Below are 18,555 nucleotides of genomic sequence, written 5' to 3'. Positions count from 1 at the left end.
AATTTTTTTATGATATCTTTAAATTTATATTTTTATTTAAAAATAAAATTGTTAATGCTTTTTTAAAAACACATAAAAATCGTATTATAATATCGACAAAGACAAATAATAAAATAGAATATTAAAATCGAGATTTGTCTTACTGCATTATGCGAGTATTCTTCTAATCAACACTAACAAAGTGTATCTCGATAAACCAGATAAATTATCTTCTAAAGCATAATTACAAATGGATATACGATTAAAAATATTATGAGTTTAGATATTTTCTAACATTTCTTATTTTAACTTCTAACACGATATTTCACCCTTAAAACATGTGGAACAAATTTGTGGTTTGTGGACGTGCAATTAGAATCACAAGCCTCCACTTTGATAACAAGATAACCTCGCTGCTTCCCCTCTCTCTCTCTACTAACTCAATCATGAAAACCCCTCGAATCATCATCACCTCTTTCCTCTTCATCTTCATCCAAGCGATAGTGGCTGAACCTGCCACCAGCATAGTTTTTACTACAAACGGCCGATCAAGATATGCCTTCGATATATTCTCCCTTTCAATCGACGCCACCCACAATGAACTCCGACTCACCGACGGCCACTCCGTCAATTTCAATGGCTACTTCCATAAAACCCTCATCACCAATCCATTAGTGGCAGACCCACAACCGACTCAACTCGTCTACGTTACTGAACGCAACGGTTCATCCTCCATCTACCTCGACGTACTTTCTCACGATGGGTTGGACAGCTCCAGAAAACGGTCCGTCCTTGAATCGGAGTTAACTCGTTCTCAACACCATCTCGTCGGCGGTAGCGACACCGGAAGGATTTCGATGAAAGACAGGCCCAGTTTGGTAGGTGATTTATTGGTATACGTGTCGACTCATGAGGACACAGGTGTGGGGAGGACGAGTTGGGCTGCGGTTTACTCAACTCAGTTATCAACCAGGTTAACTCGGCGATTGACGCCTGAAGGAGTAGCCGATTTCAGCCCGGCCGTCTCCCCGTCAGGTTTATGGACGGCGGTGGCTTCTTCCGGAAAAAATGGTTGGGGCGGCGAGGTGGAGGAACTCAATACGGATATATATGTTTTCTTGACTCAAAACGGGTCCAGCCGAGTCAAGGTGGTGAACCACGGTGGGTGGCCGAGTTGGGCAAATGACTCGACGTTTTTCTTCCACCGGAGGGGTGACGATGGGTGGTGGAGCATTTACGTCGCAATCCTCCCTAAAAACAAGCCATTTACGGTCGACTCGGTGGTGACTGAGCGAATCACTCCACCCGGTCTTCACACGTTCACCCCAGCTGCATCAGTAGTCAGAAAGGGAATTATTGCAGTGGCAACAAGGAGACCTGATTCAGATTATCGTCACATAGAGCTATACGACATCGTATCCGGGTCATTTAAGGATTTGACCCGACTTGTTGCTCCACGAGCCAATCATTATAACCCATTTCTATCACCTGATTCTTCCCGGGTCGGGTATCACAGATGTAGAGGGTACGGAAGCATTGGAAAGATGATAAAGAATGACCTATTTCTTGAGAATATCCAAACCCATAGACCCGGAATTTCTCTATTCCGGATCGACGGGTCGTTTCCTTCATTTTCACCGGATGGTGAGCGCATCGCTTATGTGGGTTTGCCCGGTTTATATGTGGCTAATAGTGATGGATCGGGCCATCGAGAAATAATTCCTGATATTAGTGCATTTTCAACTGTGTGGGACCCCAAACGCAAAGGTGTGATCTATACAAGTATAGGTCCCACCTTTGCGAGTGTGGATACCGGAGTCGATATAATCTCAGTAGAGCTTGATGCCGACGAACTGAGTTTTAAAAAACTTAGCATCGGCGGACAAAACAACGCCTTTCCATCTGTTTCCCCAGATGGAAATTGGATTGCGTTTAGGTCGGGTCGAACGGGTCATAAAAACTTGTACATCATGGACGCCCATGACGGCGAGAAGGGTGGTCTAACTCAGTTGACTAACGGGCCATGGTCCGACACAATGTGTAACTGGTCCCCAGATGGGGACTGGATCGCATTCGCGTCAGACCGTCACAACCCAGGTTCAGGCAGTTTTGCGTTATATATGATTCACCCAAATGGAACCGGGCTTCGACAACTGATTCATAGTGGAGCAGCTGGACGTACAAACCACCCGTGGTTCAGCCCAGATGGGAAGTACATTGTTTTCACCTCTGACTATGCTGCTGTGTCGGCTGAACCAATATCTAATCCGCATCATTATCAACCATATGGAGACATATTTACCATGAAATTAGACGGTTCAGAGTTAACCAGATTAACACATAACTCTTATGAAGATGGCACCCCAAGCTGGGGTCCCAAATTTATGACAGCCGAGGACGTCGAGTGGCCAATTGGTGAGCAAAAATGCTCATTTGAGGACTGCCAATGGTTGGCCATAAGCAACAAGCATGATGATGTCAAGGTCCAATGTAGTGGCTAAAGAATACTTAAATTCCTAGCTTATTATATATATGAGCCTAGAAAAAAAGTTCTCATGGATGTTGATTATATAGTAAAAGTTTGTATTATTGTATTTATCTATATTATACTGTAAACTATTTGGAAATTATTCTCTTAAATACATTTTCATTGGTAGTGTTGGAACGGATGATGAGTCTCTAAGATTAATTTTTTTATATGTCTCTCGATCATATATCTACATCAGTATCACAATTTGTTCAAATTTTAGAATGCTTTATATATGTCATGTCTCACTTTTAAACTTTTATGAATCAAGTGATTTTTTTATTATTATTTTGTGGTCTAGTTAATCCCTACATTGGGATAAGAATATATGACCCAATTCACATACCGTTGAATCCAGTGATTGCATGTTTTGTTTGCTAATAAATAATTTACCGACGGTTGAACCATTATTTGATTTTTTTTTTATATTTAGGTTTTTGAAATCTTGTCATGCACTACTTTTCCCTACATTCCCCATCTTCAATCATCTAACAAGTAGAGGCACACATGGTTTGGGTACATTTTGATAACCCAACCGAACTATGTTGGCTTGAAAATTCACATGAACCCATTACAATTGAGGTTGTATTTGGTTGGGCTAGAATATATTTTTAGAAAGATTGTATCTTCGAGGTTTTTTTGATTCATACCACTTCATGTTTGTTGGATCCAATCAGAGTTTTCATACAGATTTTCAGTATTTGATGTTGTAGGAAGCTAATATTCTAATAAAAAATGAAATGAAGTTATGAAAGAAATCAATCTATCGACCACTCGATCAAGGCTTCTATTGGATAGAGAAAGTGGTCCAAGAGTTGTACCTTACGGATATGGGCCTCCCAATTTCCATGAGTGAAGCTAATGCTTGCTCTAGGCCAGATACTGACTCTACAAAGTATTTAACAATATGAACACAAACCCTCAATTGAATGATGAGGGAGAAATATGATCAAAATATGCATTGAACTTTGAAAGGAAAACAAAAACAAAAACTTGAGTGGATAAAATTAAAGGTTGCCCATTTGTTGCATTTTGACGTATTTCGGGACATTTGATAACCAAACAATACTATTTTATATCGTTGATTCTAAAAATTGATTAGTATCTTAGGTTGGGTTTATTGGGTTTTTGTATGCCCTTACTACAAATGCAGCAAATCAATTTCTTTCTTTCATCATTTTCCTTCAATTTCTTTAACTCTATCTATGCAACTATTAGGGATGGAAACATGATAAGAATAACAGAGAATGTACTTTCACTACCGGTTCCCAGACCATTACCATCCACGTCTTTGTTCCATATTTATTCCCCCAACACATCTAATCCTTATAGATCCGGGACGAAATCCCTACTAGTTAGGTATGGGGAACCCATCGAGTACTCATTTAGTAAATAATGATAATGTAATATAAGATAAATATTAGACCCCAATTCTGTATTTCAAATTCTGTAAAAAGTATTGAAAAATCTTTGAAGTGTTGAAGTCCAGAACGTACCTTGAAGAATTAGATGTACTTAACAAGAAGCTTACCAGACAAGGGAGAGACCCCGGTCACCCTCTGGAACCCTTCTAGACTCAACCGTTTTATCTTTGAACAAATATGAAGTTGCATGTGCAATAACCGTTCCTGCCCAATTTTGTTAGAGCACCTTGCACGTGGAATCTCTCCATTGTTGTATGCTTCACTACAACAAAAAGGGCTTTATAGGACACTCATTAGTGTCCTAATAAGGTAGTTAATAGGACTTTTAAGTTTATAGGACAAAAAATATGTGTGTCTCATCTAAAGGTATTGTATTAGGTTAATAGAATGAATTTGAGTGTCCTAAAAAACTCTAGGATTATGATACAAAACACATAGTCCTATAAAATGGTTTAAGTAACACTAAAAAGTGTCCTAATAGACTATAATATAGGACACTTTATGTTGTCACAAAATGTTTACATTTAGAAACAAATATGGGCGTCCCAAAAAATGTTTTTATAGGAAGAAATTCAATGTCCGAAAAAATGTTTTTATGAAACAAATTTTAGTGTCCTATAAAATGAACTAAGTAATACTAAAAAAGTGTCCTAATAGGTTATAATAATTAACACTAAAAACGTCCTAAATAACTATAATGCGAGACGCATCATCCAATTATAGATACAATTTATAAGACAAGTTGTTTGTAATTTCCAGTACTGYAATGAGACCATTTCAATGTGAGACCATTGCAATGGAAGCCAGATATGTACTGTTTGTATTGGTTCGGCAAGCACCTCCCATGAGTTGTCCAGGTCCTTGTTCAAGGCAGTCTCATTGACCTAGAGCCATAAATCAAAAACAGAAAGCTATTAGACAATGCACAACTCTGCTTTTTCAGTAAAGAAAGATGTATGGAATTCAATTCAATATTAAACGAGCAATTTGAATGCATATCAGAACTCAAGAAGTAAAGGTTGTAGACCATGATGGAACAATCGAAGGGTAACCTTGACGCACCAAGATCCTTGGCCTTGAAAAAGTTGGGGAGGGAGTTTTTGTACATARCGTTGGCTTTGCATTTTGTAAACACGTTATTTGGGTGCTTCAAACCCATGGTTGCAAAGTTAGTGGCCATTTACCAACACAAATTGGGTAAGCACTAACCGGGTAAGAGTGTGTTCTGGGTCAACACTAATCACTGAACGAGTAAGAGTTCCTCCCTTAGCTTACCAGGTCAGCATCATGAACTGGTAAGAGGGGCTTGGTAAACAACATCTCTGACCGGGTAACCCCCTATTACCCGGTAAGAGGCGATAAGTAGGTAGTAAACAACCAGTAACCTTGAATAATATATACACTTCTATATAACCAAATCTACTCATTTAAACAGTTTAAAGTTGCATTGCATCTGAACGATATATAGGCTAAAAAGAGATCCACAGTTAATGACAAAAGATCAATAAAAACAGGGATGATCAAGCTTTCTTCATTTACATTCACTAAAAGAAATTAAAACTGGAATATGCAAAAGCAAAACATAAGAATCTAAGTATCATCACATACCTGGGTCACATATGGGTTGAAGCTTAACCCAAKAGAGGTTACAAACTGTTCAGAAACATGGGGCCAGTTCACATCAGGATAAGCCACAACATGTGCATTGTAGTTTCCAAYTGGGTACTTTGTGTTTGCAATACAATTACATACACCTATGAAAAAAAGATATAATCATGATTAATAATCCTTCAYGCTATTGTGGCRTTAAGTTGTAGCTAACATCATAAACACAGAAAAGTTSTAGGGAGCTGCTGTCTACAAGCCTTTTGAATCCTAATTTTGAAGCCTCGAAAATTTAACAGAAGGAAGTAGCTTATATGACAGACTACAAAGTAAGCATAAAGTCATAATACTATGAAAGGAAAAACAATCAAAGAAAACACATAAAGATGAATAACAAGAAAGGTAACATACTGAAGAAAAATGTCTCATAATGGTACAACATTAGGCCAAATCAATAGCCCAAGTATCACATAATGAGACAAAGCATACACCTACATGCTACTTTTCCAACTTCATAATTGACATGAATTCTTTCTTAAGATGTGGTAGAGACAGAATTCTTTGAATTCTTTGGATACTGTCATAATGAGACAAAACATACACATACATACTCATAATGAATTCTTTCTTACATAATAGAAACAATACCTTCTGTTGATACTTTGGATCTCCTATCATTTGACTTAGTGTTATAAACTCCAGCTGCTCAGTGCCAGAATCTGCTAGGATACCGTCACCCTGACAAAAAAGAAAAGAGAAGTAAGTAAATTGCCAAAATTAAATAATAAATATATTTACACAGTAGACAGACAATGCATCTTGCAAAGCAATTATGTTTTGAAAACAGAAAATACATGYATCAATAAGATTAATTTGAAYATTGCAAAAATGGAGGCCAAGTTAACCTGCAAGTGAGATTTAACATGRGATAAGGTGAGATCTTTCACATCCATTAGCTCAAGAACTGACTTGGGTRTTGCTCCTAAAATCATTAAAAAACAATATGATCAGTRTACAAAAGCCACAATACTATGATGATACCCAAATAGCTTCAAAACAATGCCAATACCCAAATAGCTTCAAAACAATGCCATCAACATGTTAAGTTAAGCTRARACTTAGCCAACAATGTCGATATGGTTTAAAATGTTGGTTGTTATTTATGGTTCTCTTACAGAACTTGCAGTGAAATTGGAATATCAAGACTGGTTAGGAAGTCACTGCATTGGCGTACTTTAAGTTTATTTAAAACATCGTATACATTATTCGCTCAATGCATTGATGTAAAAAGAAACATACTAGGGGACAGTATGTAACTAAACCATTAGGTTAGAAGGAGTGTATAACTAATATTTTTCTTGCCACATTTATGAATTATGGCTGAAATAAAAACATAGCAATCAGGTGATATAGCAGTGTCCGAGTCTGTTTGGCATATTGGCAGAAGTGCACCAAGTGCGGGTGTTCTTTCATATAGCAATGAATGGTTGAGGATATGGAATCCTAAAATGTATAGAAGTAGAGATCAAAAGAAATGAAAACTCATACCTTGGCTTATGGGCACGTTTTGCATGGTCAAATCCAAGTTTTAGAGGAAGCTGACTTACCAATATATAAACTTTTTAAATGAGCTTTCAATTAGGAGCATAGTTTTTAAATTTCTTTTAACTCAATAACCTTCATATCACCTGCCTATGGTGTTGYACACACTGCTTCTTSAAGTCTTGAAAGAACACTAGAAAGTTAGATTGTAGGAATGAAGTTCATAAAGGTCATGTAACTAATTGCTCCAGCTCTTTAACGGGTCATATCTATGATTCTCACATTTTCAACCTCTGGTGTTACACACACACATACACAAACTACCTTCAGTATGAACATGTTGCCTCTTAAAATGTTGAAAAAACATTAGAATGCTAGTTTTTAAACACACAAACTACCTTCAGTATAAAAACGTTGCCCAGGAACAAAAGGTTTATAGTCTTATAAACATCTTTAGGTCAACCAGTCAACCACCCAACAATTAACAAATGGTAGATTTGCAGCAAAAGGCATGGATTTCAATTAGGATTTAGGCATACATGATACATTAACATTATACATACAGACATACAGTGAATCAGTGATACAGTAACAATACTAGAAACACAAATGCCAAACCACAAAGGACCAATTTCACAGCTTCATACTTAGGTTTTGCAATCAAACAAGAATTAGAAACATAAGAAATGAAATAAGTAAAGTAAATAACCTTAACCTCACAAGCCACAAGATGGGAGAGCAAGAGTGAGGGCGAGAGCGAGAGGCCGAGAGCCGGTCGATAGTCGAGACTCGAGAGAGGCATAGAGCGACAGCAAGAGGCATAGAGCGACAGCGAGAGCCGATTGAGTCAAGGCCGATTGCGATTTCGATTAGTCAATCGTGGTTTCTGTTCGTGAGTTCGTCCGTGAGCGAGGCAGAGGCGAGAGGCGAGAGGCGAGATGCGAGAGGCGAGGAAGGACAAATTGAGTGAAGCCGATTGAGATTGTAGTGGGGCATTCGATGTGTTAAAGTTGCAATGAGGCTTAGGTACGTTAATAGAATAGGGCTCATAGGGCTTTTTTCAGTTGGGCCTTGGATTAGATGTTAACTCCTATTACTTTAAAGTTTGAATATTTGATGTTGTTTATATTATTTTAATCTTTAATACTTTTAAGTGTCCTATTAGCCTTTAAACATTAATACAACAATCAAAAGTGTTTTATTAACTTTTAAAAATAACACATTTTAATCTTTAATAGGACWCTTTTAAGTGTCCTATTAGCTTTAAACATTAATACAACAATCAAAAGTGTTTTATTAACTTTTAAAAATAACACAACACTTCAAAATGTCCTATTAGTTTCTAAAATAATATGACACTTTAAAGTGTCCTATTAGACTTTTAAATGATATAACACTTAAATAGTGTCCTATTAGACTCTAAAATAATATGACATTAMAAAGTGTCCTATTAAATTAAATCAAATAGGACTCCCAAAATAATGTGTCGTATTAACCATTTTAAAGGACGGATCTTGAAAAGTGTCCCAAATAAGTGTCTTATAAAACCTTTTTTGTTGTAGTGCTTTGACATTTCTAGAATAGGTTATAAATAACAGTTCATATGTAGTTCATTGCAAGTTTTTGAATAAACTACTTCGTACACACATTTGTGATCACGGTGACCATCAGTTCTTCAGGTATATTTCAATATCTTCAATCAATATATATGATGACGATGATGGTTCAATTTTATTGGTGATATTATTTATTGTTTTTCTCATACTGTTCTTAGAGTCAAAGGAGAGATGGAATTTGAAGGGGAGTGGGTTTTCTTCGGCGCTCGAGAGATGGGATATATAAGGGTCCACAAGTTTTGAACTTGTCCCTGGTCTATTGAGAGAAGGAACAAGAAATTGTCAACGAAAAAAATGCTCTCTGAACCGAACGAGAAAGTCATTTTCCATCAGATGGTTGTTCCCATAAATCAACTCTTGACTTGGATTATATAGCAAGGGATGAGACTCATAGAACGACAGAGGAAAACAGAGCTTTTGCACATTTTCGTTAATCCATGAAACATGATCAATACATCTCAATCGGAAAAGAATCGAGAGAAAAAGAAACGGAATTAATCGACATATTTCTCGAAACAAACGAAAAGGAAACGACTGATGAAACATGAATCAACTAAGCCCTCTCAGGGACTTTCTTAAAAATAAGAAAGAAAACTAGTTTTTATTGTGATAACTGGGTCTTGGTTATCACCCGAGTTATTTATTATGTGATAATTGTTTATGTGAATACATGCTTACATGAATTTAATATGTGAATATGTGCATTTTCATGCATGAGAATATATGCATGATTTAATATATAGGTGCATATGCATATCATTTAAATATATGCATGAGATGAGAAATATGTGTGCATGAATATTTTTACATGCATGGTTTTTATATATATGTAAAATTCTTATGCATGCATGGGTGATATTTTGGGGGATGCATGCATGATTGGTTACTTTTTGAGTAGTTGACTTTCCTTTTTAATAAAGTATAAATAAGGGGGAAGATGGTGCATGCAAGCTCTTCTTGCAACCTTAGGAAATTTTGAGAGAGAGAGAGTTGTGTTTGCTTGCTTATCCGGAGATCAAATATGGTCTTGCCTTCATCTTCAAATTTTGCGTAAAGGTGAATGGTTTTAACATTTTAAAGCATATGAATTCTCATTTTCAGTATGTTGAATTCTGTTTTTGTTCTTAAAAACATATTGATCGAATTACATGAATGTCCGGTCATTGTATTGACCGGATGGAATGTTAGAATGATTTTGGAGTTTTGAATCCGGTCACCATTATGTTCGGAATCCGGGTCAATGTGCCGTTCCAGAGAACGTTAAAAATCCAGTCAATATGTTGTCCGAAAAAATTTGAATCCGGTTAACGTGCCGTCCGGAAACGTTTGAATCCGGTTAATGTGCCGTTCGAATACGTTTAAGTCTGGTTGTAGTCCGTCCGGAGACACGTTCTTGTCCGGCTATAGTGTTGTCCGGACACACGTTCTTGTCCGACTATAGTGCTGTCCGGATACGGTTTCCCATCCGGGTATCGTGCCATCCGGATAGGGTATTGTTTTTATTAAGTGTTGTCCGGATAGGGAGTCCGGCCAAGCTTGTTCGGACATGTGTTGTTCGGAGAGCCTGCCCGGATACAACTATCTGCACAAGATGTTAAATGTTTTGAATTTTTGGAATTTTTCACAATTTAACAATTATTTTGGGTGTTAAATTTGTTATTGTGAAAAGGGATATGTGTGTCCCAATTAATCACCAAATCAGATAAATCTTGAAGAAAGAGATGAACAATTTAGAGATAGATTAACCCAAATGGTTTGCATTGAAATCTTCAAAGATTAGCACTAATGACAAGCTTACACTAATTACAAGGTTAAGAATACTATTTATACTAGAAAGCAACAAAACTAAACTATTACAAAATTAAAGGAGAAACTTGCTTGAATACAACAATTAAAGCACATCTTTGAACCCAACATTCTCCCCCTTTGGATTCAAGCATGAGAAATAGTAAATCTTGATCTTCAAAAACCCAGGTTAGTCTCAATTCTTCTCAACGCATTCCGATATTGCAATTTTTCATCTAAGAGATCTAAAGCACTGATCAGGAGGAACAACAACTAGTAGCAGCTACGTATTCTGCTTCTGCGGTGGAAATGGATACACAGTTTTGCTTCTTTGAAGCGCAACTTACAAGTTTGTCTCCCAAAAATTGTACATGACCCGAAATAGTCTTCCTGTCCAACATACACTCTGTGTAATCTGCATCTGAGTATGTTGTTAGTTCAAAACTAGTATCCTTTGGATACTAGAGTCCAAGATTGACAGTCCCTTTCAGATAACGAAAAATGTGCTTAAAGACACTTAAGTAGGACACCTTTGGATTAGCCTGATATCTGGCACAAAGATGGGTCGAAAACATAATATCCGGTCTACAAGACGTTAAATACATTAAATAACCAATCATGCCTCTATATGTTTTCTGATCTACAGCTTTTCCAGAAGGATTAACATGTAGTTTTGAGCCGGGAGCCATAGGTGTTTTAATAGATGAACAATTTTCCAAATTAAATTTCTTCAGGGTATCAAAAATATATTTTGTTTGATAGATAAAAATTCCTGAATATAATTGTTTGACTTGAAGTCTTAAAAAGAAATTCATCTCACCCATTATGCTCATTTTAAAATGAGAAACCATTAAGGCTGAAAAGTATTTAGGGTTCGTAGATCCAAATATTATATCATCCAAATAAATTTGTATCAAAATAATATCCGACTTTTCCTTTTTAATGAAAAGAGTTGTATCGATGTTACCTTTCGAGAAACCTGATTTTACTAGGAATTCTGATAGAATATCGTACCAGGCTCTCGGTGCTTGTTCAAGACCATATAAGGCTCTATCAAGGATGTATACATGGTCAGGCTTTGACTTATCAATAAAACCTTCCGGATGGGCAAACTAAACTTCTTATTTGAGACGACCATTGAGGAATATTGTCTTGACGTCCATCTGATAAACTGTGAAGTTTTTGTGTGCAGCGTACACCAAGAACATCCTTATAGCTTCGATTCGTGCTACCGGTACAAAAGTTTCATCGTAGTCAACACCTTCTTGTTAATTGTATCATTTAGCAACAAGCCAGGACTTATTTATGACAACAACCCCGTCTTCAACTTTCTTATTCTTGAAAACCCACTTTGTACTGATAATCATTTTATTTCGGGGACGAGGAACCAATCTCCATACCTTTAACGCTTAGAACTAATTCAGCTCCTCTTGCATCGCAATAATCCATTTTGAATCCGCTAAGGCTTCAGACACCTTAGTCGGTTCAATATTGCTAAAGAAAATGGAGTAAAGACACTCATTGACATAAGCAGACCGAGTACGAATAGAAAAAATTACACCACCAATTATTTGAGTTATTGGATGATCTCTGGTTCATTGATGCTATGAGGTAGGGGAATATATGAACTTTGATCAGAATTTTGATCAGTGTACGTATTGGGGGAATTGTCTACAACAGGTTCAGGTAAAGGTTTATTATTTAAAATTGTGGTAGGCTGACTATCTGACCGAGGTAAAATGTTTTCGTCTTGAACGACCCAGACCTCTGGCAGATTAACATTCGAGCCCTCTTCACACTGAACTGGACAATTAATAGTTTCCATTTTGATTTCTTCATCTACATCTTCTGATACTTCTTCAGTTATAGTTACTGGAACATCAACAGATGGACCAGATAACTATTGTTCAGTTTGAACATCCCTAGATAAAACATTAAAATTATCAAGTTTGTTATCATAGTAATCATCGTAATTTTTTTTCAAATAATGAATCTAGATCAGAAAGTTTAGAATCAGAAGACTCATTAATATATGCATTCCACGGAGTATTAATTATCAGTCCGGGTTTTGAACCGTTTTGTTCAGAAGTCACATCAATCACTTCATCAAATGATACGTTAACGCTCTCATTAACAACTTTAGTCCTTTTGTTGTAGACCCTGTATGCATCAGATGTTTTCGAGTAACCAATGAATATAGCTTCATCAGCCTTCGCAACGAACTTACCTTTGTCATCTCTGTCATTGAGAATGAAACACCTACAACCAAACACTCGGAAGAATTTGATATTAGGTATTCTTTTATTTATAAGCTCGTATGGAGTTCTACCAAACCTTTTGTGAATGAGTGATCAGTTCTGGGTAAAACATACAGTATCAACCGCTTCAACCCAAAAGAATAGAGGAAGCTTTGAAAACGTTAAGAGTGTACGCGCCTCTTCCATTAGAGTTCTATTTCTACACTCTACGAAACCATTTTGTTGCAGTGTCCGGGCAGCTGAGAAGGTATGTGAGATACCATGAGATTCTAAGAATGAGCCGAGAGTCTTGTTATTGAATTCAGTTCCGTTATCAGTCCTGATTTTCTGAACTGACAACTGTAGATTAACTTGAATATTCTTCAGGAGAGAAATAATTGTCTCACCTACTTCATTTGACCTCAAAAAGTGAGCCCACGTATATAGGAATAGTCGTCAACAACTACTAGCACATACTTCTTCCCATTGATACTTTGTACTCTCATAGGACCACAAAGATCCATATGAAGTAAATGAAGAGGATGTTCGATGTTGAACTCTGTCTTAGACTTGTGAGAAGCTTTCTTCAGTTTACTCAATTCACATGCATTGCAAACATGATCTTTATGAAACTTTAGCTCTGGAATTCATTCTACCAAGTTGTCACAAACCAACTTGTTCAAATTATTGAAATTCAGATGTGAAAGACGCCGATGCGACAACAAGTTTTGCTGCATGGAGGCCTTGGATATCAAACAGACTTCAGTATCCACTTGTGTATTGGATAGGTCAATCGTGTAGAGGTTTGATCTTCTGACTCCAGCGAGTAGCTCCTTACCATCAGTAGTATGGACACTGCACTAGTTAGCTTTGAAACAAACTTCTAGATTTTTATCGCAAAATTGACCTATACTAAAAAGATCATGTCCAAGTCCTTCGACATACGACACTTTCTTAATCATTAAGTTCCCAGAAATAACGTCACCGTATCCAAGGATAGGCGCGTATTGGTCGTTACCAAATCTTACCGTTCCTCCGAAAGATTCAATAAAATTAGATAACTGCTCTTTTCTACTAGTCATGTGCTTAGAACATCCGAAGTTTAAGAACCACAGATGCCGGTTTACCTGCACAGTGAATCAATTGGGTTTAAGTACCCATTTTAGAATGGGTCCTTTCAGATTAGGCCATGTTGGTGGTATATACTGTAACTACCAAACCAACATTCTTAAAAAAATATTTTTCTTCTTCAAAGCAGATAAGGTAGAACACATAATATGATGAGGTTTAAATGAAGCAAAAGGCATAAACATTTCATCCCATCGACAAGAAGAATAATCTATTTTTCTTTTCTTAACATCAAACAATTCATTGACTGGAAATATTTTCATAGTTTTATTCAATACAATATTATTCAACATAGAACTAGCAAAACATTTCTTCTTTTGTAGATTTAATGATATATCTGAGCCTTTCACTTTCCAGATCTTCTTAAACTTCAATGGATTGTCTGAAACATGAGAAATAAAATCATTAGATTTAGATGAATGATGAATCTTTTGTTTCAGAATCTTTTCAGTAGACTTCTTCTATTTCTTCGAATTTCTTTTAGTTTTGTTCTTTTTATAATACAAATTCTCAGAAATAGGTTTTTCATTAAAGTTCTTTTTAAAATCTGAGGCCCTTTCAGAATCCACAGTCATTTCATTTTTAACAATAAAATCCTCGTGACTAGGCAGTTCTTTGGAGAAATCAAACTGAGAAATCTCTTCATCAAAACAGGTATCTGAATTCAAGATATCAGGAAAATTTATTTCTTCATTTGAAAATTTTAAATCTTTTGACTCAGAAGTGTCACTGTAGATTTAGAACATCAAAAATTCGGACTCAACTTCTCCCAATTTGACTTTGGAATTTTCTAAATTTTCAATTTTATTTAGAAATTCTTCTTTTTGCTCATTAAAAGAAAGTCTTTCTTCATTTGAAATCTTTTCCAACTGAACCACTTGTTTTTCCAAAACCAGAGGTGGAGTATAAAGTTTTGGTTCAGTGGGTTTAGATTCAAGTTCTGCTTTTGAATAACTGTGAAAATAATTAGTTGAAAGTGCAGGAACTTGTGTTGTATAACTTCCCTTTAGTTCTGAGTAGTCAAATGGAAACTTCATTTTATCCGTTTTTTTCTGTTCAGATCTTCTTGTTCTTCGACTTCATCAGAAGATTTTGTAAATTTGATTTGTAACTCGGGACCACAATCAAGATATTCAAATTTATAAAGGGTTGGAGTAAAATATATAACCTTTTTCAAGCAGTTTGAATTTTCATATCCTAACCCTTCCCGAGGATTGAAAAATCTTGTTTCAGACAGCTTGTTTAGAAAAATTGTTTGGTCAGTTTGCCCTCTCTTATATAACTTTTCTTCTTGGGCCTTCAGTTTTTCATTTAAAATTTTGATTTGTAAATTAAGCTTACTGATTTGAACAATCAGATCTTTGTTCACCAATTCTAATGACTTCAATTTTTCATGGGAATAAGATAATTCAGTTTTTAAGATGTCTGATTTTTCATAAAAGTTTTTTATCCAGACAACAAAGATTGTGTCCAAGCAAAATTTTCAGCATTTTCATCAAAAAGTTTGATGTATTTTTCTTTTTGCGTTTTTAGTTCTTTTTCAAGATTACCAACACGCTCTTTTTCAGATTTTAATTTTAGCTGAAAGTCTTGAAGTTTGAGCATCATCTTGTGCATCTGTTCCATGCAAGAATTTTCTAGTACCCCATCATTTGAATCAGCATTCTCCTCTTCACAGTCATCAAAAGTATCTCTTTCGGTTCTAGCCATCAGACATATGTGAGCTATAGCTTCTGACTCCTCGTCTTCATCAGTAAGGTTGAGCCAGTGATCATCTTCCGCCATCAATGCCTTTCCCGCATCTTTTTGTTTGGACAGGAGAAAATTATTCTTGTAGTAGTTGGTGTTTTCCAATACCGGCTTTCTACAATTGACAGCAAAATGCCCCAACTTGCCATAATTGTAGCATTTTGTGTTTCATCGGCCACTCCTTTCACAAACCTTTTCTTCTCCTCTGGATTCTTCTCAAACGTCTTCTCGTACCTCTTTTCTTCTTACTTTTTCCTCTCTCTGAATTTATCCTTGAAGTCATATTTAAAGCCAGAAGAAAATCTCTGATTGTTTGAGTGTGGTTTCTTATAGAATTTCTTCTAAAAGGCTTTCGTCAACATTATCATTGCTTGTTTGATCTCCTTCATTTCAGAGTCAGAATCAGAGCTGTCACTTCTTTCACTTGACGATTCACTTGTCTGGATGACTTCTTTTACCTACTTCCAAGACTTGTTCTTATTCTTTTTCTTAGTCACAAAGGCCAAAGGATCACTAACTTCCTTTTCCTTTTTCTTCTTCTTCAGATCTCTCACTTCCAAAACATCTTCTTCGTTATAGAATTTCATAAACCTTATGTATCTCGATATCAGACAAAGATTTGTTGTATCTGATATATTTGCGTAAGGTTTCCACTCTGGTTGTAGATTACTGAGGAACTTGACATTGACTTCAATTTTAGAGTAAAAAGATAACGTTCCTACCAAGCCTGGTGACGTAAGTCTGTTTTGGTATGGAACTGTATTTTGGGAAATGTTTCTACCAAACGTGGTGACGTAAGTTTGTTTTGCTATGAAATTGTATTTTGAGAAATGTTTCTACCGAGCGTGGCGACGTAAGTCTGTTTTGGTATGAAACTTGTTTTAAGAGGTAGTTCCCTCAAACATGGTGACATTTGTCTTTTCTGGCTTGGAACTGGGTGATGGGTACTTCCAGACGTGGTAACTTATGTCTGTTCTGGCAAGTAACCCTGTTTTTAATGAAGTAATAAGGGTGGCATATCAAGGAGAGGTGTACCTTGGAATAAGGGAGGTATTGTCATATGTGGATATTATTATATCTCTTGTTATTATCATTAATTAGATACAAAGATTCTAAATCATAATTTTTTTGTGACTTGATGAATTAGAAATATTGTTCTCTTTAGAAATAATAATTTGGATGTTATTGAGAAGGGAAAATGGTTTGTCATCAGAGGCATTTATTGCCTAAACTTTCTATCAATGTTTTAATATATATAGAGGGGCTCTGGTTGGTCTTATATAAGGACCAGATGACCTCTAGTTATGTAGAACGGATTTTTAAATACTTTGGGAATTTTATAAATCAAAGGCTCTGTATGATTCAATACAGAAGCTTTATATCTTAAGTTTTATGTTTTATTCTTTAAAGTTGTATTTTCTTCAAAATTATTTATAAACAAAGTTTAAGAGTTAGAAGAGCTTCGATTCTAGTTTAATCATCTTTTTAAATTATGTTATGCCCTTCTGGACCTAAAGTTTTATCTGGTCCAAGGACCTCTGGTTGGTTAATGTCACTTAGATACAGAGGCTATGGTTAGTAGAACTAGAAGCTCTTGGTTGGTAAGGTAGAAGGGGCTTTGGTCTGTAGAACCAGAACAGCTCTAGTCTGTTGAATCAGAGAGGCTCTGGCCTGTTGAATCAGAGATGCTCTGGCCCGTTGAGGTAGAATTATATTTTGAACTCTGAGTTTTAGAGAGGTGCATTTGAATTATGGGATGATGTTAACTATTGATCTCATTTTGATCATATTGTTAAACAGCATTATTTTGCTGATATTGCAATATTTCTGTGTAAGAGTTATTTTATCAGGATTTGGTGTGTATCACCCTGCTTATGCAAAGAAGGGATTTACTCACTAGACCCTTTTGGTCTAACCCTCATTTTGTATTTCAAAGATATGCAATACAGGAACTGCGGGGTTAAGGGATATTAAGGGGAAAGGGAAAATGTAATTATTTTCCTTATGTGATATCTGCTATGGAAGATCAGCATGAGATTGCTTATTTTGAAGGTATATGTTGTTATACATGTGTTAGTACAAGATTTTATTTTGGACATTTTCGTACATAGATTTTGTAAGTATAAGAATTCTTGTACTAGTGGGACCATTGTGGTGTAAACTGTATTTCTTTGTAATGAAATATGTGTTATATAAAAATGTGGTGTTTGGTGGGTGTCACAGAGTGGTATCAGAGCCTTAGTTTAAGGGATTTAGGTATTGAAAGCATGATGCCAAAAAGGGCAGTATGTAAGGTGAATTCGAATTACAAATGGCCAATATAATTACGAATTTACAGGTACATACCTATACTTGGATACCTTAATATATTTGGAAATGTGAATACGTGATATTTAATACTAAAATATCTGAAGATGGCTAGTCGATCACGAAGATCTAAGAGGATCGCCTGCCCCGAGTCTGAAGAAAGAGAGGAATCTCCTTTCAATCCTCCAACTAATACTTCTAGGAGTCGAGGTCAGGGAAGAATATGGGGTAGAGGCCGAGGGAAGAGTCAGGCTCTAGGAAGAAGTCAGACTGAGATTCGTCCTGATCAAGGAGAATCTATCTCTGGAAATGTTAATCAAGAGTAGGGGCATCAACCCAATTTTATAATTATTGATGTTTTGGCAGAAGAGATGGGTAAGCTAAGAGAGACTCCTGTATCCATTATGGGATTGGCGGCTAGAGTAGAGACTGAACGAGTTGGAATAAATCCTCCAGCTCCATCAGCATGCAACATTAACAGAGGAGGAGACATAAAACTGTTCCTGACTTCCAAACCTCCAACTTTTTCGGGATAGAGAGATCCAGTAAATGTTGGATCGATTAACTCGGTTTCTTGGTATTAATTACTTACTTGGATGATCTGTTTGACAGGGATAATGCAGCGGAAAAGATATGAATCAACCAAAGTAGAAATC

The 18,555-nt window shown here is 36.2% G+C and overlaps 1 protein-coding gene across 1 annotated transcript; it reads left to right on the top strand.

The window, feature by feature from the left end:
* The first annotated feature begins 301 nt into the window (after positions 1-301).
* On the top strand, positions 302-2,619 carry LOC112501947. The gene has a single exon (XM_025105739.1). The coding sequence runs from the start codon at positions 318-320 to the stop codon at positions 2,478-2,480; it is 2,163 nt and encodes a 720-aa protein (XP_024961507.1). The 5' UTR covers positions 302-317; the 3' UTR covers positions 2,481-2,619.
* Positions 2,620-18,555: the final 15,936 nt, after the last annotated feature.

The sequence above is a fragment of the Cynara cardunculus genome, unplaced genomic scaffold (assembly GCF_001531365.2).
Source record: "Cynara cardunculus var. scolymus isolate 2C unplaced genomic scaffold, CcrdV1 Un_Scaffold_738, whole genome shotgun sequence".
Lineage (NCBI taxonomy): Eukaryota > Viridiplantae > Streptophyta > Magnoliopsida > Asterales > Asteraceae > Cynara > Cynara cardunculus.
The sequence above is the reverse complement of the archived record's forward strand: the minus strand, read 5'-3'. Positions and strand labels throughout refer to the sequence as shown.